This window comes from Notechis scutatus, chromosome 5 (assembly GCF_049901735.1).
Source record: "Notechis scutatus isolate UNSWTSFEM ecotype Mainland chromosome 5, rNotScu1.2, whole genome shotgun sequence".
Classification (NCBI taxonomy): domain Eukaryota; kingdom Metazoa; phylum Chordata; class Lepidosauria; order Squamata; family Elapidae; genus Notechis; species Notechis scutatus.
The window spans coordinates 82994840-83016875 of NC_142013.1; the positions used below are offsets into that span (position 1 = coordinate 82994840).

The 22036-nt window shown below is 36.8% G+C and overlaps 1 protein-coding gene across 2 annotated transcripts; it reads right to left on the reverse strand.

The window, feature by feature from the left end:
* Positions 1-2882: 2882 nt before the first annotated feature.
* Positions 2883-14346, reverse strand: SLC67A2 (solute carrier family 67 member 2). 2 transcript variants are annotated; one of them, XM_026666770.2, is made up of 6 exons: positions 14021-14337; positions 12027-12114; positions 9867-9910; positions 8182-8311; positions 5670-5879; positions 2883-5295 (listed from the first exon to the last, which is right to left on the reverse strand). In XM_026666770.2, the coding sequence occupies exons 1-6, from the start codon at positions 14180-14182 to the stop codon at positions 4505-4507; spliced, it is 1425 nt and encodes a 474-aa protein (XP_026522555.1). In that variant the 5' UTR covers positions 14183-14337; the 3' UTR covers positions 2883-4504. The 2 variants fall into 2 exon arrangements, with proteins under 2 accessions (XP_026522555.1, XP_087823313.1); XM_087967187.1 differs by lacking the exon at positions 12027-12114 and having other exon boundaries at positions 14021-14346.
* Positions 14347-22036: the final 7690 nt, after the last annotated feature.

Here is a 22036-nt window from a genome sequence, read left to right on the forward strand (position 1 = left end):
TACTATTGGTACCTTTCTAGCAGCATTAGCACATCCTAAAAAATTTCCAGCAGTTTTCCTGTTTTCATAAATATTTCACCAAAGGCACACAGATTTACTTTTTAGTTTTCATCATTTACATATAACTTCTAATTCATTCAACTTTCCTAGTCAAGCACTGCTACCATGGTACCCAATGTCTTATTTTTCAGCTCAGTACTCCAGATTGCAGCATAATCTAACAATTGCTACAAATCAACTGTGTCTTCAACTAACATTATTATTAGCATATAAAAATATGTACAGACTGACATTTCCAACAAACACAATTCTGTCAACTGAAGCATATGTTACATGTTGGTCCACGACCAAGAAGAGATTGCATACTTGAAGTACTCCATTCTCAATGCTGAACCATTAAGTAAGCATTCAATTTATCCTCATGCAAACTTTTCTGATACAACACTCACACTGCATTCAGCAACTGTGTTTCAATCCATATCTAGACCAAATATTTCAGAATTCAAGCATTAACACTTTATATTTCTTCTAAATCAACAAGTGTACAGTGACTTTCTCATTCATTTCATTCGTTTAATATCCATTGCAAAGCATGAAGCTGCATCGTTGCATTGCATTTCCCCAATTTTGCTCAGTCACTTGTTACACTTTCAATCATAATTCTACTGAAGTTTCCCAGCCATTTTTATTATTATTTTTATAAATAAAGTGGTGAACATATCTAACACTCTTTCCTCCTCCTATTTTCCTCACAACAACCATCCTGTGAAGTGGGTTGGACTGAGAAAACATGAATGGCCCAAAGTCATCCTACTGCTTTTTCATGCCTAAGGCAAGACTAGTACCCAGTCTCCTGGTTTCTATCCTTGCATCTTAACAACTATATCAAACTGGCTGTATTTTAAAAGCTTTAAAATATAATTTGAAACTTCTTTTTAAAAATTTTAAAAATTAAAATGTTTAAAATAAAGTTTATTTTTACTTTTTTTCTCATTGCCTAGGCCCTAGGGCAACAACAAGCATTCTTCCAAATGTTATTTATATACAGTCTTTACCGATACATTAAGCCAACTCTATAACCATTCCATGAATCTATCGTCTAATATTCTCCTGTTACACTATTTACACCTCAGCCTTACCCATTCTTCAATCTTCCACAATATTCACAACACTGTGAAGATGCTAGTTGTCACTTTTAAAGTTTTCTATGGCACGGGGGCCATATTACCTATCCCCAAAGGCTCTGCTGTCCATGAGATCTGGAAGAATGGGCATGTTCCCAATCCCATTGATGAAGCGGTGTTTCCTGATGGGCTCCAGGAAGATGCTAATGACAGTACTGGTTAGTTTTAGCATATTTGGCCAGTGTGCCACAAACACAATTGCTCATTTTTATTTGAGCATGTTAATGCCATTTATTTTTATTTTATTGTATTTTGTTTATTTGATTTGTCAATTGCTTACAAGATAAATAGATGTAAGGATAAACATGAGTAAGAATACAAGAAATAGGTATGAATAAATGGGAACAATAGGACAGGGACGGTAGGCATGATGGTGCACTTATGCACACCCCTTACAGACCTCTTAGAATGGGGTGAGGTCAATAGTGGTTAGTTTGAGATTAAAGGAGTGGGGGTTAGAGGATGTAACAACAGATTCAGGTAGTGCATTCCAGGCATTGACCACTCTGTTGCTGAAGTCGTACTTCCTACTATCCAGTTTGAAGCGATTTACATTGAATTTGTATCTGTTGTATGCTCTTGTACTGTTGTAGTTGAAGCTGAAGTAGTCATTGACTGGTTGGACATTGTAGCAGATAATTGTGTGTGCTACACTTAAGTCTAACTGTAGACAGCAAAGTTCAAGGTTGTCTGTCCAAGCCCAAAATCTCAAGCCTGGTGATATAAGGTATTCTGTTGTGAGCAGGAGTGTAGTATTCTTCTCGTGAAATATTTCTGGACTTGCTCGATTATATTAATGTCTGATATGCAGTGCGGATTCCAGACTGATGAGCTTTATTCGAGTATTGGTCTGGCAAAAGTTTTGTATGCTCTAGTTAGCAATTCGATATTTCCGGAAGAGAAGCTTCGTATGATTAGATTTACAACTCTTCATGCCTTTTTGGCAATGCTATTACAGTGAGCTCTGGCTCTTAGGTCATTTCATATGAGAACTGCAAGGTCCTTGACAGAGTGAGGATCATCAACGAGGTCATATCCGCCTAGTTTGTATTTGATATTTTTTTTACCAATGTGTAGGACAGAGCATTTGTTGGTCGAGATTTGGAATTGCCAGATGTTTGACAATTCAGACACATAATCAAGGTCGCTTTGAAGGATAGTAGCATTGTCAGTGGTGTTGAATAGTTTTACGTCATCTGCAAAGAGGATGCAGTTGCTTGTAAGGTGATCGCAAAGGTCATTTATATAGAATATAAAGAGTGTGGGTCCTAGAATGCTGCCTAGAATGCTGTTAACTGGAGCAGGGTTTGATATAGCGCTCCCTATTTTTTACTATTTGTTGCCTGTTTGACAGGAATGCAGTAATCCACTCTATGCAAACATCTAGTTGTCTAATCAAGAGACAATATTGTAAGCCAACATACTGTTGCCCACATCCCAAACCCTCAAAGAAGCAAGTAAGATACTGAAACATAGTGAGAACATGACAGTAGGATTGCCTGCTAGAATAAAATCTCTTCAGAATGTTTAGTCAAGATAGTAAAACTTTTGCTGCTTTACTTCGACAGCAATATGGTTTTCTGTCTAAGGAAAGTTAATATAGTCCTCTTGAACTGGGAATGCCATATAAACTAAACAACACATACACGTTTATATATTGCATGGGACAGTAACTGAAGAAATGACATATAGATCATCTAGGTTTACTTTTTCCTTTTATTTCCCATTACCAATATTGCAATGCAATTTTAAAACCAAACCTTTGCAGAAAGCATTCAAAACCATCTCAAATAGTACCACAGCACAAAATCCCTGAGTACAACTTCTTAGAGGCTTTCAAGTATTCCAAAAGTATGTTAAATATTTTACAAATACTTTTGCTACATAATATTGAGTAACCAACTCAAGATTTCTGGGTTGAATTTCACAAGAAAATTTGTTCAGTATTATTTGGGTTGTGAGCAAATTTTAACTTTGACAATGGATATAGAGTTTGCTGGGAGTTAATCTTATCTATCTTGTAAATTTTACTTCTAATCTGGGTAAGAAAAGAATATGGCTGTTAGTCCCATAATACTGAAAGATGGGATCTAGCTTACATTAAAAGCAAATATCCAAGTCTTTCTCTTGCAGGGCAATTTTTAGAAAGGCTAAGCACTATTTTGTATTCTCTCAGCACTTCTTTACTTAAAATTTCAGCACATGTTCCTCTTTTGTTGTTCTAAAATAGTGTTTCTCAACCTGTTAGCTAAGTAATTCTGGGACTAGAAGTCTCCACATGTTAAAATGTGAAAAATACAGGATTGAAGAGTGTTCAATACAAAAGTTGAAAAATATTTCTAAGAGCAAGGCTGATGATAGAAAATTAGAATGTTATGGTAAGCATAATATGTATTTTCCTTTTGTCTTATTTTCTTTTTAAACAGCTAGATAGATCAAAACATATTGTTAAATGTTCGAATGTGAAATCAATTCTTTTGTAAGTGTAACATTTCCTTTTGCAAAATCATACTCGTCTCCTCCAAATACTAAAACAGAGTTGTATTATTCTGACCTACCACACTGAATGCAAGCTGTGCCTTTCTCCAACTGCAAAGAAATACATTAGTCTTCATATTGAAGGCTCTAACATGGAGTTGATAAGTTGTGTTCTGCAGTGAACACTTTTGCAAAGCTTTGTCAATGTCAAATTTACATTAAATAAATAGCAGCTTGTATTCAAACTGTGAGGGACTTGATTAAACAAATATTTCATTTGAAGCAGCTGATCTTTGATATAAGAAAAGGAAAGAGACTGTATGCAAAAAGAACTATGACTTAAATTGTACTTTTAAAAGGAGCTTGATTCACTTGGTGAAATCTTGATGATCAAAAATAGTTTTCAGTTTCAATACTCATTTTAGAAGAAATTAAACAAGATCTGTTTCTGATTGAGAAATGAATGCTATTTTTTAACACAGGGTCATCCTTTGGGGATTAAACTCAACAATCAACTTGCCATTAAGCAAATGACATCTCTTCAAAGCTTTTATTCAATGAGAGTGAATATCTGCTGGGATGGTAGTTCTTCCATTTTCTGTAACATTTAATAAAGGTTTGAAATATGGTATTGTGTGCCATCAAAAATCCCTGGTCCAAATTCCACATAAACATGAGGAAGCTGAAAACATGGGTTCCTCTTTTTATTTAAAGGATTTCAATTTGATTTAAAATGCTATTGCTCTGTGTTATAATTTTCTATTTTGCCTACATTGAAGAATATTCCTTTGAGAGTTTTGGGGCTTTCTTTTTTTTTTTAGAAAAGCACTGTAAATAAGTCATTACATACTTTTAAATTTCATGGTCTTTCTGACAGAATATCGTGACTTATTAAAGACCATGATGAGAACTGCTGAAATCCCCAACAGGCTTCCAAGAATGGGTGGGCCACGTGGGCTGTATTCCTGCACAACACCTGAGACAAGAGGGGAAATTATGCGACCCACAGCTGAAACAGACTGACCAAGACCAATGACCATACCACTGGCCTGATCCCCACCCAGCATTAGTTCAAGTTCTGTAATACATGTACGTCCCACAGTGGTTGAAAATGCTAAAAATGTACAAGATAAAACAATTGTCCAAAGACTTTCTGATACAGAATACAGAAACATAAAAAGGCAGGTAAGAAGAGTAGAGTGTAATAACATAGCAAAAGTATTGTGCCCATAATACTTAGTGATAGGTCCCAGGAGAAAGCCAGCAGCTACTCCAAGTGTGCTACCATAGCTAATTAGGTAGCCAGTGAGTTTGGGCTTCATTCCAAACCTTTCTTCGAGGCCCAAGACAAAATTGCTATGGTAGAGCATAACCGCAACAGACATCAGGAGCCGTATCAAAAAAACATCCCACAGATTAGAATTTGCAACACTGCCAAGCCTCTTCAGCACAGACATAACTTGAATGCAAGAGGAGTTCCTAAGATGAGCAGATGACATGGCTTTGTGAGTTGAAGTCGTAGTCTGAAGGCCGTGCTTTACTTCTTCTGAAATATGACTTCTGGCTTTGTTAATAATGGTCCATTCACGACTGTGCATCTTTTTCCAATACCGTAGCAACAGCCAAAAAACAACTGCAAAGGAATTTGACCAATGAGTTACACTATGGCACTCTATCACATGTCAATTATGAAAAAGTAATTAATGCAATGGCACTTCTTTGAACTAAGCAGCTATTTTCTCAAGACAGCCAAACAGTTGTCATACATCTGCAGCATAACTTTATCTTATTTATTTATCTGATTAATACCCTGCCCTTTTTTTTTTTTTACAGTTGGAGGAGGGGGGCATGTAATTGGTAGGTTACTTGCAACTGCAATAGTCAACACTTATGAAACAATATCTAAGATAAAATTCAAATCAGGAAAAGAAGTGTGTTCCCAGAAATATAATTCTGGCCCAACTGGTGATTCAAGTATAAAATGTCAGCATAAATCAAATCACGTACCAGCATTCAAGACAAAGATGGAAGCACAGATGAATGCAGTCAAGTAAAAGCCGCCTTCCAGCTCTGTAAGATAGCCTCCAACAACTGGTCCCAAAATGAAACCAAAATTCGAAATAGCATTGAAATATCCAATTACTAAGAGGCGCTCCTTCTTAGGAACCATATCAGAAATGAGTACTTTGGAAACGGAATGTGTATGTTTGAAAATACCTAAAATTAACAAAAAAGATAAGTAGACAAGCAAAATTTGAATAACTCAAGTTCTTAAGTGAATCACTGCAATTGTTAAGTTAGTAACATGGTTGCCCAAATTTTGATCATGTGAAGCATGGGGATGCTGCAATGGTCACAAGTGTAAAAAACAGTCATAAGTCTCTTTTTTCAGTGTTGTAGTTTTGAATGGTCACTAAAGAAATGGTTGTAAGCCAAGGACTACCTGATTTGTAAATAAAAACAAAACAGAGAACAAAACGATGCTATTTAAAAATTCAATCAAATATTTGTCAACAATTTGTAAATCAAATAATAAATTTTATAAAATATTTTAGGAAAGAAAAGTATGGCATTAATTTGTACCATATAAGTCATACATTTTTTATGGCATTGGTGGTAAGTGTGCACAGTTCCCATAACAGAAAAAAATCAGTAGTGAAAGGATTAGCTAATCTTATATCCTGTTAACTATCTACAAGCAAGACATGAGCAAGTAGCAATTATCCTACTTATCTAGCCAAGCAACAAGGTATACATGATAACTATATATCTGATACTAGCAGAACCCGTATTACTAGTCATAAATAGTCTTATTCAAGGACTTCTGAGTGATCCGAATCAAAAGAAGAGCAGAGACATGTTAACAAAGATCAAATGACTGGTGATAAGCCTGATTTAACAGATCCTTTCCAGATAATTAGAGGATGAGAGATCACCTGCATATGCTACAGATCAGGGGTCTCCAACCTTGGCAATTTTAAGACTTCTGGATTTCAACTCCCAGAGTTAAAGTCCACAAGTCTTAAAGTTGCCAAGGTTGGAGACCCCTACTCCAGATGACTGCTCCTCAAAGGGAGACTGCAGAACAGTGGTTGATTTGCTGGCCTGAGTGCTGGGACTTGAGGAAAGCCATCAAGCTCTTAATTGCAGAAGAGTATTTAAAGACACCATCTACCTCGCTTTTTATACATGTTTGGATTTACAATTATTTAAAAAGAGGTCTTTCAGGCTACAAGTTATTGCTGTCAGTTTAATTTTAAGTAGAGAAACGTACAGTTAAACTGACAGTAATAATTATCTGCTAATGCATTTTTTTGAAGACGATCCCAAGGGGGAAGCAAAAGATGAAATAGAGAATAATGTGGAAAAATTTACAGACAAACAGAAAGAAGAGGTGAAAGAAGTTCCAGCTGATTTAGAAACACTGGAAAATTGTGGATTAATAGACAAAAAATACAATTAAAGTGGAAATAGAAACTATAAACCAAGAGATGAAAAAAAATCTGTATGAAGACTTTTACAAAACAGGATTTCTAAATTTTTCAAGAAGTTTTTAAGATGAGAGGAAGAAAGTTTGGACTTTCAAGCTTATGACAGCAATTTGTTGAAATAAAAAGTGTAAGACCTAATAAACAAATACATAAATAAAAAGTTGACTTGATCAAGGGTAAATTAAAAAAATATTAACATTAAATTATAGAAACCCTATAGAAAACCATGCTAAATGCCAGGAAGGCAACAGCACTAGTGTGAGGAAGATTTTTTTTTGGAGTATTTACATGATCAACACTTCAGATAACACAGTCAGAATAGACTTTCCCAAAGTTTTTCCCAAACTCATCAACAATTATTTCTACTGAATGATTCATTTCCGAAATATTTTACTAAGCTGATACTTTTTCAAGCAACTTATATTTTTCCTTCTGCATTGTTTTTCTCTTTTTTAATATTGCTAGACAATAAAAATAATAATGAACTATAAAGTTTAGTATTAAATATTGAACTTAAGATATAAATATCAATATATTACAAGATTATTTAATTTGGCTTAATGGGTAAACTTAAACAACCATATGATCATTAACATTTCAGAAACCTTAGTATTAATTTTTTTCTTATATTTAAAGATTTAAGTCATCCAAATAATCATAATGCTAGTTAACACTAGTTAATAATGTATAGATACTACTGCACCCAATTAATTTAACATATTGTTTGCATCTTATAATACAATAAAACAAAATTAAAGAAAGTAACAAAAATTATGACTAGCAGCAAGATAGATGGACTCAGCTAATCTGATGATAGATATACTGTTGGAAGACCTGAAAGATTTTTTCCACAATTATCTGTTATTTTCTATGTAGTTGCTAAGAGTAGACATTGACCTGATAGTATATAATCAATCAATCAATCAATTCATAATTACAGTTTCTCTGAGCTAAAATGGCAATCTGATCCATCAGCCCCTTTATCTAATGAACTAAAGTTGGATATGAATAGAAACATAGAAACTTACCCACAAAGGTTCGAGCAATGGCAAATAAAAATACATTGGTGGATATACTAAGCACAAAATAACCTAATGCACTGAAGAGGATGCATACAAGCAGGCAATGGGGTCTTCCAACTAAATCACTCCAAGATCCCTGAAAAGAAAACATAAATGTTTTGAGATCAATGTATCTGTTTATTAATCATGCATAGATTATATTCAAATTTAGATGCGAGTAGAAAATTCAATGAAATAAATAATAAGCTCCTTATAATTAATTTAAATGCTTCTGACTTTCTGGATTCTACTGATTTATTTATACCTTTACCCATATTTTCCCAATAACCTACGTCTAAATATGTGACATCTATCATTTGTACATTTCTAACATATTTACTAATAGTATATTTATTTTATCCTGCTCTTCTTCATAAAGCTCAAGGCAGATTTCTTTTTCTCATCTCTTCCTTGGGACCTGTCAATTTCTCTTCATTTTAGTCACCAAACATCAGTCCTGTAGGGTAGATTGGGCTGAAAGAAATGACTGATGAAAAATCACTAAATGACTTTTGTTGCCAGAGTTAGAGCTGTACATGAGTTTTCCCATTCCTACTCCAACATTTTAGCCATATAGCCACACTGATTTTATATTGAGTAAGTAAATACCTTGTTGCTTAACAAAGCAAATTACAGGTAGGTATAGCAACATTTGATTTACTGCAATTAATAGATACAAGGGCCCATTTAATGAAAGTCAAAATTCTGTTACTGTGAGATTAGCATACATGTAGTTGAGGCTACTGCATGTGCAGTTGCCATAGATAGTTTTATATGTAACTGTTGTTTTTGTAGAATGGAGACAAATATGGAAAAATAAAAAAAAAGGCTCATTTGAGGAACTGCAGAAGATAGTAGGTGTACTTTGGATATGGAGTTAGCCTCTTTGACTCTTACATGTTACAGATATAGAAACAGTTAAATATGGCTATGGCTACTGAAAATTAGATTGTGCTGTAGGGATGAACAATTTTTGTTGTATAATTTTTGTATTGGAGTGAAGGATATATGTACTTTTTAAAAACTAAGCCTCATCTCACTATACTATACATCCAGGATGCATAGGATAATTTTTTTAGCTTTAAAAATATTGTTTGTATTTCATCTTTCTTATGTTGGTATGTAACCATAATAATTAGTGGATCTGATTTGAAGTTAAATAGCTTTATAAAAGGTATTTTTGTATCTTCTAGGATACCAGCCCTGTTCTTCTCAGTTGATCTCTTTTCCAAGTACTAATAGCCCAATTGTTATTTGATGTTTAGGGCATACAAGCTTGGGCAAGTGCAACCACTTGCAATATTGCCAGTGAAATAGTTCTAAAACAGAAGTAAAGTTTCCCACACCTGGGATAATTTATTCTGCAACAGCATAACAATACATGAAGTTGGCTTGGATTTGCCTATTTTTAAAGTGTCATTTTTTTTTATCAATGCTTTCAGTTTCAAAACTATAAAATATATTTAAAGTAAAATAAAGCTATACCAATATTTTTAATAGAAAGGTCTGTCTGGGAGACAAGCCCAGTTTACTGCAGTGACAGTTCAAAACAAAAATGTATTTTAAACACCACATTCTCTTTACAGCATCATACTATTCCAAACCTTTGAAAAAAATCAGTAATTATTTATGAATTAAGAATATAAACTTACCACAAAGGTGCTGGAAAAGAGTTGGAGCATTCCATATAAAGATCCTAGAAGAAAAAATAGTGAAATAAAAGTATATAGATGATCATTCTGCAATAGATTTTCAGTAGGAAGAAAGCAAATTATTCTTGACATCACTGGTAATATTTTTGGCCAGATACATTTCTTAAAACCAATTTTTGGGGAACAAACGTTTCGATAACTTCATGTGAAAAGGAAGAATAAAGAAGTGGCATATATAACTCTCTAGGGGAAAAAAAGAATATACACCAACATCCTTTGGCATGGTTTTTTTTTTAATGGCAGAGCCATTGCTGCAGACTGAGATGGATCTACTATTGTGGAAGTTTTGATTTTATGAACTTTTATGAACTTTTTTATATAAAGACATTGGAGTTTGAACTATTTCTGATGAAAAAAGATAACGAGTAATGTAACCACTAAAACTGGGAAAACCACTCTGTCCAGCAATTTGTGCTAAAGGATATCAAACATTCAAATGATTTCAGTTCTAAGTGTCTTCCCTGAATACTCAGTTATAAAAAGTAAGGCGTCCCTGCAGATTTTACTGCAGTAGTCATTGCCAACTACTGGCAATAGGGGACAGTGGTCATCTCAGTTCAAGGCCATTGAGCCAGCACTGCCCCAAAACATTTCCGCAGTCATGTGGTATCATGGAGCAGGTAGTTACCTCCCCATCAAAGTGGTACTTACTTTTCAGTTATAATGCTTATATACTTCAGATATTAGTAGTCCTTGATAATTTTCAGTCAAATGAGGAAGCTCTGATTTTAATTTATAAAATAACAGAATAATAAGAGTTGGAAGGGAACTTGGAGCTCTTCTAGTCCAAACCTCTGCTCAGGTGGGAAACCCTGTACCATTTGGGACAAATGGTTGTCCAATTTCTTCTTAAAAACTTCCAGCGTTGGAGTATTCACAACTTCTGGAGGCAAGTTGTTCCACTGATTAATTGTTCTAACTGCCAGGAAATTTCGCCTTAGTTCTAGGTTGCTTTTCTCCTTGATTAGTTTCCATCCATTGCTTCTTGTCCTTCCCTCAAGTGCTTTGGAGAATAGGTTGACTCCCTCTTCTTTGTGTCAACCCCTTAGATATTGGAACATTACTATGTCATCCCTATCCCTTCTTTTCATTAAAGTAGACATACCCAATTTGAGCAACCATTCTTTATATATTTTAGCCTTCAATCCCCTAATCATCTTTGTTGCTCTTCTCTGCACTGTTTCAAGAGTCTCAAAATCTTTTTACATCATGGCAACCAAAGCAATATGGATGCAATATTCCAAATGTAGTCTTGCCAAGGCATTATGGTATTATGTGGTATTAAAACTTTAAGTGATCTTGATTCTATCCCTGTTAATGTAGCCTAGGATTGTGTTGGCTATTTTGGCAGCTGCAGCACACTGCTGGCTCATATTTAAGTGATTTTCCACTAGGACTCCCAAGATTCCTCTTGCAGTTACTACTATTGAGCCAGTTATCACCTATACCAGTGATGGCTAACCTTTTCGGCACCAATCCCAAAATGCAATGCGTGCACACGCCCTGTGCATCCCTATCCATGCATGCGTGACCCCCTGTACCCTTCGTGCATACGCAACCCACTGGTGCACCCCAGCTCCCATGCATGCATGCACAACCCCCGCACATGTCCCAACTCCCGCGCATGCGCAGCAGAGACCTGAAAACCAGCTGGTTGGCGGGAGGCATACGTGTGCATGCGTGGTGGAGCTGAGCTGGAGCGATGGCTCATATGCCCAGAGAGAGGGCTCTACCACCAATAGGTTTGCCATCATGGACCTATGTTATACTTGTGCATTTGGTTTTTCTTGCCTAAATGTAGAACCTTAATTTTTTCACCACTTTATTTCATTTGGTGAAAAAAGTAAGGTTCTACATAGGCAATGTTTGCTAACTTATACCCCATTTAAGCTTTTGTTTTAAAGATAAGTCTTCATCAAGAGTAAGGAAGTTTATTGTTGTAACCACAGGTTACACCATGTTGTAATACACGTTATAAAATACATTAAACTAACAGTAAGTTACAACAATAAACATAGTACGCTTCCAAGGGTCTTATCCTGAAAAATGACTTGCTTCTAATCTAGTCTAATCTTTAATTAAGAAAAATGGCCTGCTTACCTACCACTCCTGCCACTGTTGAACTTACTCCTAAAGATTTCACATGAAGGTTTAATAAGGGAACAACCATACTGACACCAAAGAAATCCTGAAAATAGACAACAATTGTTTTTTTAAATTAAGTGTAGAATATTAACATTTGCTAATAACAATCCATTGATCAGCATTTAACTGTATTTTATCACTACTGTATAACAATAATTCCTGAATAGACAAGAATTCTTTTCTGTAGTATTCAACAGAAAGGAGTAATATTTGCTTATAATACTTTTAAAAAATAAATAAATGAAATATTTCCAGACATGATGTACATCTCTGCTATCATTTTCTAGTCAAGTAAGTACAACCAGAAAGGCTGTAAATTAGTAATTGAAAGCTAAACCACGTAAGAAGCTACAAAGCAGATATTGAACTTAAAAAAATTAAAGACACAATTCAAAAATCAGCCAAAGATTAGAGGAATTCACTGCTGATCACTTGTATAAGGCATCTTAAGGCTAGAATTCTAGATTCATTATTCGCATTCCCAAACAAAAGAAACTGTATGTGACAGAGCAGATATTTTTCTAATTAAAATGCTCCAGAATGCTAGTAGAAGGCTAGAATTCTAGATTCATTATTCGCATTCCCAAGCAAAAGAAACTGTATGTGACACAGCAGATATTTTTCTAATTAAAATGCTCCAGAATGCTAGAGTACAAATTAGTTTCATTTAGAATAAGACAAAATAAATTATTGCAACCCTCAGAAGTGTGAACCAAGTATCAACCACATAGCAAGAGCTATGATCCTCTGATGATTACATGCACATTCCTTCAATTTCCTATTGTTGATTTACTCCATATTCAACATGGGACTGGAAATGCTGCCATGATTTTCAGTCTATGACACATTTAGCCTTCGGTGTTTTAACCCACAATATATCATAAAATTAATCTGAGTGTAAGTTTTCTGTGTGCCAACCCTTTTTTGACTCAAAGTAGCTATATACTAGTAATCATAAGCAATATTTTATTTTATTTTTACTTGACAATTGAGAGCATGGTAGTATGACAGAAAAAACTGTGGTTTCTCTTTTTTCATTGGAGAAGAATGGAAAATGTATTAGAATACAATTTGGGGGTTTGGGGAAATTCTGGAAAGCAAACCAGGGAGATGTTAGATATTATTTCTGCCATGCTTTCTGTTACCATGATTGAAAACCACTTAAAGTATGTTCAAGTAAACCAACACTCCTTCAAACAACAGTATACTTTCCAAGCAGGACAGCTGGTATTAGTATTGAGGGATGGAAAGTCTCTGGATATGGAGCCTTTATTTAACTAAGATACTCAAGAACTGACTGGGTGGGGGGTATAAAAATGAAGGCAAATGAATAAATAGTGACCAAAATGAAAATGCTTTCTGGGGATCAGGTCATATGGTATTCGTATTTGTCATATGCAGTATTCATTGGATGGAGGATCAGAAATCACTGAATTCAGCAATAGCTTCTCTTGCAGGGGAGATGGCTGGCATAAAAAAACAATAAACAAATAAATGACTAAACTGTGCCTCATCTCTGCATATCGATTACCACTCAAAAATAGTTCCAGGTAAACTAGAGAAAGGCTGTGTACTCATCAATGAAAATATGCCAAAAAAGAAACCGGAACTTTCTCTGCAGAAAAACCAAGCATGCGACCTAACTTCCAAATGTCAAATGACACCCCCCCCCCCCTCCAATCCTCGATCAGTCTGTCAACTCCGCTCCTTTCGGAAGTTTGCTTTTCTTCCAACGCCAAGACTTGGATCCAGACAGAGGGCTGCCTCTGAGCACATGCAGAGTGGAAGACTTCTTCCACTTCAGGGCTTGAATGCGGAAAAAGTCGCCCCGAGGCAAGGGCCGAGTGACTGGAAGAAGCCGCTGCTGGCTCAGGCCGTGGCGGCCCACGAGAGCTCAGCCCGAGCTTTAACCAGCCGCTACGTGTAACCGCGCAGCCTCGCCGGCTCACCAGAAAGCCCACCGCGTAGAGACACAGCAAGAATCGGTTGGGCCAAACAGCCCTGCCTCGGAATAACGACGACAACGACGCCGCCACCGCCACCGCCTGGGGCCTTTCCACCTCATCCAGGAATGGATTAAGCGGGTCGCTCCCGCCTCCCCCATTCTCCATGCGTCGCGGGGCGAAGTGGGGGGGTGGGAAAGAAACCCCGCCGCAGCCCGGCACGCCTCTCGCGGGTGGGCAACCGGGCGATAGAGGGGCAGAGAAGCGGACAGGTAGCCGCGGACCGGCTTCGCCGCGTAGGCAGATGACGGGGATGTGGGGCGGGGCGAGGCGGGCAGTTGCAGTCGCAACAACAGCAACAAGGAAACCGGCGGCTTTCCTTCGGCGGGAGCCGACTTGGGTTTTGGAGGTTGGGAAACCCTTTTTGGCCCCCTTGTGCTTTTCTGGGGTCTGGATATTATTAAAAAATATTGTTTGTCGAGGTCTTGAATGCCTCTTCAAGGCATTTTGCAAGGAAAGAGAATGAGGACAATGCATTTATTTATTTATTTATTTATTTATTTATTTATTTATTTATTTATTTGATTTGCCAATTGTTTACAAGATAATAAGTATAAGTGTATACATAGTTGTGAATACATGAAATGGGTACATATAAGAAAGATAAAAGAAGAATAAGAGAAACAATAGGACAGGGACGGTAGGCACGATGGTGCGCTTATGCACGCCCCCTGGTGCGCTTATGCACGCACGGTGCTCAGGTTTTCAAAACGAAGGAAGTCCTTCGGGTGGACTTAGTATTACAGATAGTCCTTTGAACAGATAACAAACGGCACTGAAAAAAGGGACTTATGACCGTTTTTTCACACGACCGTTGCAGCAGATCAAAATTAGGATGCTTGACGACTGACTCATATTTATGACGGTTGCAGTGTCCTGGGATCATGTGATCATCTTTTGTGACCTTACAAGCAAAGTCAATGGGGAAGCCGGATTCATTTAACAAACGGGTACTAACTTAATAACTGCAGTGATTCACTTAACAACTGAGGCATGAAAGCTCATAAAATGGGACAAAATTCACTTAGCAATGGGTCATATGTCAAAGACAACCTGCATAAGATTTAGATGTGTGGGATGGGACAAGCAGAGTCCATATTTCAATGCCCCTGAGTTCAATGGAATTTAAACACCTAATAAAAGCATGGAATTAAAGCAGTCTTTGTGCATACTTGAATAAAGCATCAGCCTCTGAATTTCTGGTTGCTACTTAGGGATGAGGTTGTCTTAGGCTTTTTGAAGCTCAACTATAATGCAATAGCTAAAATGTGAAAGAAAAACAGAAAATTCACAACAAGGCTCTGATAGGAGCTATCCTTTAGTGTTTTGCAAAATAGTTTCAAAGGCCTGAATTTTAGAAATGTAATTCACATCACTAAATAATACAGGGATGGGGAGGAAGTAATTTAAACCAAGGACAGGAAATGATCTGCTTGTATGATGCAGAATTTAAATATTTTGTTAAAGGTGAAGGGAAAATCAAAATCATACACATCATAGATATTTCTTAGGTTGCTGTGCTTTTCCTAGGATACAGTCCTGCTTTAAAACATCAATCAAAGTTCTGCTTTCAAGATAGGGTTTGTTTATTTGTGTCAGAAGCATCACAATTAAAATAAGGCATACTATATGACATAACATTTAAAATATAAAAGGATAGGCTAAAAGAAATAAACACTCAAATTTGGGCAGAAATGTTATCTTCCAGTTGCTCAATGTCAGACTAAAGGGAAAGTGTAATTAATCACACACCTTAACCTCCAAGGCATCTTAGCAAAATGATTGGGCTATACGAAACAGGAAACTCGACTAGTCAGTCCACATTACGTTCAGTACTGTAGTTATTACTCTGCCCTATCTGAACCTTATAATAGTAACCCACGCCTTCATTACAACTCACTAAAGATAGTATGTGCTCTGTGTGGGGTTGAGGAACATTTAAAAGCTGTGTTGGATGCAAATACAACTGCCTATTACCTGGCATTAAACCTGATTGTGCAATTCAGATTGTTGTTTGGGGGCAGGGTTCTTGTTTTTAAGTTGTTCAATCTCTTTTGGACTTTTTAATTGTGTTTGATGTAGAGTGTTCTGAGGCCAAATAGATCTGGCAATGTACAAATCTTGTAAATTAATATATCAAGGGATCTTCTAAAGATACATTTGCCTTTTAAAACAGCTAGTTTGGTCTAGTGGTTAAGGTACCAGTCTAGAAAGCAGGTGACCATGGTTCCTATTCTCATTGTAGCCATGAAAGTCAGCTGGGTAACGTTGGGCCAGTCAACCCAGCCAATTTCACAGGATTGTTGCATGGGGAAAATAAAAGAAGAAGGAGTTTTGGATATGTTCACCGCTGAGTTGGTATAAAAATAATAAAGGCAGGAAATAAAAAATAAAAAAATAAATGTCTATCAGACCAATCCTTTTACATGTAGGTTTATAGATAACATTGTTACATCCCCCCCAAATAGTTTAAAATTAATTTTTTAAAAATAATGTTTATTGAAAGTTTCAAAAAAAAAGAAGACTATATTTAAAAAAAGAGAAACACGTTCTCGCATTTCTGCACATTGGTGGATTTTATTAGTTATTGCCGTGGGTATCATTGTTGATTTCCAGTTTTGGGAAAATTTAAAAGTTTAAAATTAATTTCTATAGCATTATAAGTAGCAGGCTGTATTGTATGCTGTATACAAGAGTATGGCTACTCCTTTCGGTGCTCACACATGAGCATATAGTAATCCTTGAGATAATCTAGGTCCAGCTAATTTACACTTTTAGTGTTATTATTATTTCTATTTCTATTCTATTGTAGAATAGGACTAGGACTAGACCAGAACAGAGCAGAACAGAATATTCTAATGCAGGGGTGTCAAACTCTTATTCATTGAGGGCCGCATTAGGGTTGTGTTTCACCTTTGGGGCTGGAGTGCGTGTGGCCAGGGTGGGTGTGGCCAGCTTGTGTGTCAGGGTTACATTGTCACATGTGTCAGGGCACCTGTGGTGGCTCAAACGCTCTGGCAGTGAAAACGGGCTCCTGAGCTCAGTTTTCGGCCATGACAGCCCCCTGCAACACTTTGCCAGCAAAAACGGAGCTTGGGTGAGCCCTGTGGGCCCCCTGGGCCCTGTGTTTGGCCACAATGGTCTCTAGCCCTGACAGATGGCTGCAGGAGACTATCACAGCCAAAAATGGGGCCTGGGAAGGCCGCGGGAAGCCCTCCTGAGCTCCATTTTTGCTGGCAGAGGTACTACAGGCCGGTCCTTCACTGTTTCCAGAGTAGGCCCAAGGGTCAGATTTAAGCACCTTGTGGGCCAAATCCAGCTCCCGGGTCTTGAGTTTGTGTCACCCTGTTCTAATGTGTACATTTCTACATCCAAGTCAAATATACTTGTCCCAATGCTGCCTTTTGCCGGTTCATCTTCTGTGATTAACTAGTCTATCTATATTCAGCGTTTGTAAGTGGTGAGTGTTTGGGTAATGTAAACCATCTATATGCTCCTAAAATTCTCATTGTCATGTTCTTTAACTGGGTAAAATGGTGCATCAAAGGGCAACAATTATTGAACCTCAAATGGCTATCTTAAAGAATGTGTCCAAAACCCAGGACCCATGACCCTTGAAGTAATGAAATGTAGGAAAATTATGGCTACTTCAGTATTATTGGCTTCTGCTGCTGTGGTCATGTGATTCTCATTTTCAACCTTCCTTGACTTTTTCCAGTAAATGTCATGAGCCTTTGCTCCCTCCCTTTGGTCCCAGCAGCAGCAACTTACCTGCCTGTGGGAAAGGGGAGGAAGAGAGAGATAGGGGATACCTAAAACATTTTATATAAAAAATAAATATTCAAACCAGAGGTGGTATTCAGCAGGTTCTGACCAGTTCTGGAGAACCAGTAGTGGAAATTTTGAGTAGTTTGGTAAACCGGCAAATATCACCTCTGACTGGAGATTTTACAGTATCCTTCCCCTTCCACACCCACCAAGCCTCGGCCACAGAACCTGTAGTAAAAAAAATTGAATTAACCACTGATTAAACAATTTTTCCTACTCAATAGAATTTTGTGAAGCTTGATGAATAGTAATGCTAGTAATATGCATAATCAGTTTTGAATATTTCTACAAATATTCTTGTAAACATAAAAATTGTAAAAAATCTTCCATATGAGAAATATATTTGGTCCTATACTAAAACTGAAGACAAAGTAAATGGCCCTAAACATTTTTGTGTGTTATAGCCATGACTTCTCAGTTTTATAAAAAGAAAAGAAAAGAATCAACATATAAGGAAAATACTGTAATAATTTATTCAGTACTTCAATGGACCTTTTTTTAAAAAAAGAGTTTTTTTAGACGTAGGGAAAACAGAAAAAAAATAATGGAAAACTGTATCATATATCAAACTAAATCCAATAAGAGTAAAAATAAATTAAAACCAGAAATGGTCTTAATCTAGTAAATTCTATGTTATAAATGTGAATCTTAGAAGATGTTATCTTTATCAGTAGAATGGATAATTGTTTCCATAAGACTGGCAGCCAAAGCTCTAGGGTGGATTTATTTTTCACAATGAAGCATGAGGCCTTCATTTTTATCTAAGAGATGGCACCATGAGATTTTCTATTAAGATTCATGAAATAAGTGGTATAGATGTTGTCTATTGTTCAGATTTGAAGTAATATAATTTAAAAGTAATATAAAAATTTGATTTAAAAAAAATCTCTTACAGTAGCTTTTTAGTTCCATGCAATTCTAATTGCAGTTATATTTTCAGACAGAAAAAAGTGTCTAAATGATCCAAATGCTCATAAAAGCCAGGACGAAACTTTGCTATCTTCTATGACATTGACAGTGCAAGAGGTTCTTCTATTAGAACAGTATACTGCATGTATTTATTTAGGTGAGATTAAGTATTGTTTGTGATTTATAAAGCAGTTCTGTTTCCCAAAAATAGCTCAAGAAATCTTAATTGACAACATTTTTTTAAAAAATAAGTATGATCTGGTAAGGGGGACGAGTGGTCTGCCACCTCCAAGTGGTGTCCCCTGGATGCGCGAAGCCGTTAAACGCTGACCGTAACTGAGAGCAGACCCTCCGACGACAGGCCCACGCGACAGGCCGGCTGGGTATTCAAATGCTGCATCAACATGGTGGAAATGTCCACTACAGAACACACGCCCAATGCTACCGCGTTCGGTAAGGAAGAATCCATCATCAAATCTGCGATGAAGGTGACTGTCGGAGGAGCGAGACCGCGTGGTAGACCTAAGCAACGCTGGATGGACACGATCAAGGCCGACCTAGAGATCGCGAAGGCAGACCCGACATCGTGGCAGACAGAGAGGCGTGGAAGCAATACTCAAGGACATTAGCGGACCTTGCCAGAGCGCGAGACAAATGCTGAAGAAAAGAAGAAGAAGAAGTATGATCTGGTAGAAGATTTTTTTAAATAAATGCAAGGGATGACATAAGTAGAAGAGGCACTGTTGTGGGATACTATGAAACCATGCATTGGAGTGAAAATAGCTACCCCAGAATACTCAATATTTACTGAGTACTTAACTATTCTTGGAATTTATTTAGTACTCTTGAAACACATATTTTTGGTCAATGTATATATTTGAGGAATCAACTTTCCCCGATTTCATCTGTCTGTCCCAACAGATCTTACAGAATGGCAATGTTATGGGTTCCATTGTCTAGGGAGCTACATTTGGTGGGCCCTTGCCAGTGGGCTTTTTCTGCTGTGGTGCACATATTGTGGAATCTTCTCCCAATAGAGAAAAGGTTGGCCTCATCACTCCTTCTTCCGGTTCTGTCTGGCTCTGTAGAACTGGTAGCTCTGAAGAGCAGCAGACATAGAACTGATTTTATGTCTGCTGATGTTTTGGCTCACCTACCCGCCTGGGCTCTTACCTGACCTTTATTTCCTGCTTTTTCAACCTCAGCTGCCATGTAAGGCACAGGTGTGGTTGAAAAAGCAGAAAAAAAAGTGCTTTTCCAAACGCTGTTTCTCTGCACGCAGTGCTGCTCAGCTGTCCAGGCAGCAAGCTGATGACAATTTACAGGTGCGTGCGCAGCGTGCAAGGAAGCACATCGTAAATCACCGAATCTCGTAAATCTCCAAACCGGTAGTTAGCCCTGTCAGATCCCACCCCTGCTCCTGAGCTTCCACAGGTCCCTCAAGATGTAGTTATTCCAGTAGGCCGGGGACCCCAGGAGATGGGTAAACTTATTATTAATATTCCTCCATTTATTATTCTCTTCTTTAATTCTGTTTTTATAATTTCTAATTCTTTTTAATTATTATATAATGATTTTAACTAATTATTGTATTAATTTTGTTTACTATTTTTACAGTAAAAAACACCACTTAAAGTAACTTTCCATGAGATGAGTGGCTATATATATTTGATAGATAGATCGATAGATCGATAGATCAACAGATAGATAGAAAAAAGTTACTGTATATAGGAAGAAAAGTTACTCTATATAGTCACATTTTTAACCAAAATACCATGAAAAATGTGCTACCCATGAATAAACTAACCACCAAAATGTTTATATATTTTAATTTTCCCAGTTGGTGGATCTGTGGTAATCTGTACGTTATCTATTTTTACAGTTAAAAATTCAAGGGTCAGCTTATATATGGAATATATAGGTACTTTGAATAGTATTACCTCCAAATATACTCCTGGGTAAGCCCATCTGTGGACAAACTGAAGTGGGTCCATCTTGACACCAAAAATTCTTGTCTTATTTGTAAATGTATATGATAGTTGATCTCAAAAAGCTAAGCAAATTCAGTTCGGATATGTAGTTGAGAGTGATCATAACAGAATCTCAAGGTTTCAGGCTAGATTGGAAAACAAAACAAAATCCAACCCTACCCTTCCCCCTAAAAAAGTAGATGTTTTCATACCCTTGCCACAAACACTATATTGATATGTTTATAAAGGCCTCAGGACTTGAGGTTGAGTTGAAAGAACCTTTTTTTAAATGCAATTTTAAAAACTCATTTTGTAACCAGCTTCTCAAAGAATAACTAAATTAACATTTTAAAGTACGTTAACAACCATTCTTTCTGTGTATCATTTTGCAAACTGATGAACTTTAAAAAATAACAGAGACTTGAAAATACTTTATATTTGTAAAAGGCAATATTTGGTTTTGTGCTAAGTCAGGAATGCACAGCAATTTCCAATTATATGTACCAGTCTTGACATCTATCAGTCTCTCTGTCCACCAACTTCTAGCACAATTTTTATTTGCAAGAATGCCTTGCCCCTTCATAGGCTCCCTTGCTTTGTACAGAATGTCCTTAACCTATACAGAAAAAAAAGAAAGTTAAGTGAAAAGGAAAGGAGAGTCAAAACATGTTAGAACAGAAGTGTTGGCAAGAAACTTGCTTACCATTGTAGCTGTGTTATGATCACTCTAATGATGTGCTGTCAAAACTGCAAATTATTCCACTGTCTCAAAAATTATCTAATTGTGTACTTCTGTGTTGAATTAGTTCTTCTGTTAATTGTGTACTTCTGTGTTGAATTAGATTAGGGCTCTGCAAAGTGGTCAATATTGACTTCAATGACTTCAGTCAATGGGACTGTTCACTATTGTTATTATTTTACTAAAGTATTATTTGTTAAAAAAATGTCATGTAATGTGTTTGAAGGTGGATGAACAATCTGAAACTTCATGAAGAAGTCATTGACCTAAGAATCTGGGGACCCCTGGTTTAGACAGTCCACTATGTGCAGAGAGAGGGAGGGAGGCATGCGGGGAGAATGGTGTGCAGATGTCCAACTACCATACAGAAAAGCTGTACAACTGAATAACATTTTATCTCTTTGGCAGTATAAACTCAGATATCACCATCACAATCTTACATATTTTAGCGGGATGCAGAGTAAAAATTTCCAGAATCCCAAGATAACCAGACCATCAATGATGCAGATTTGCTCT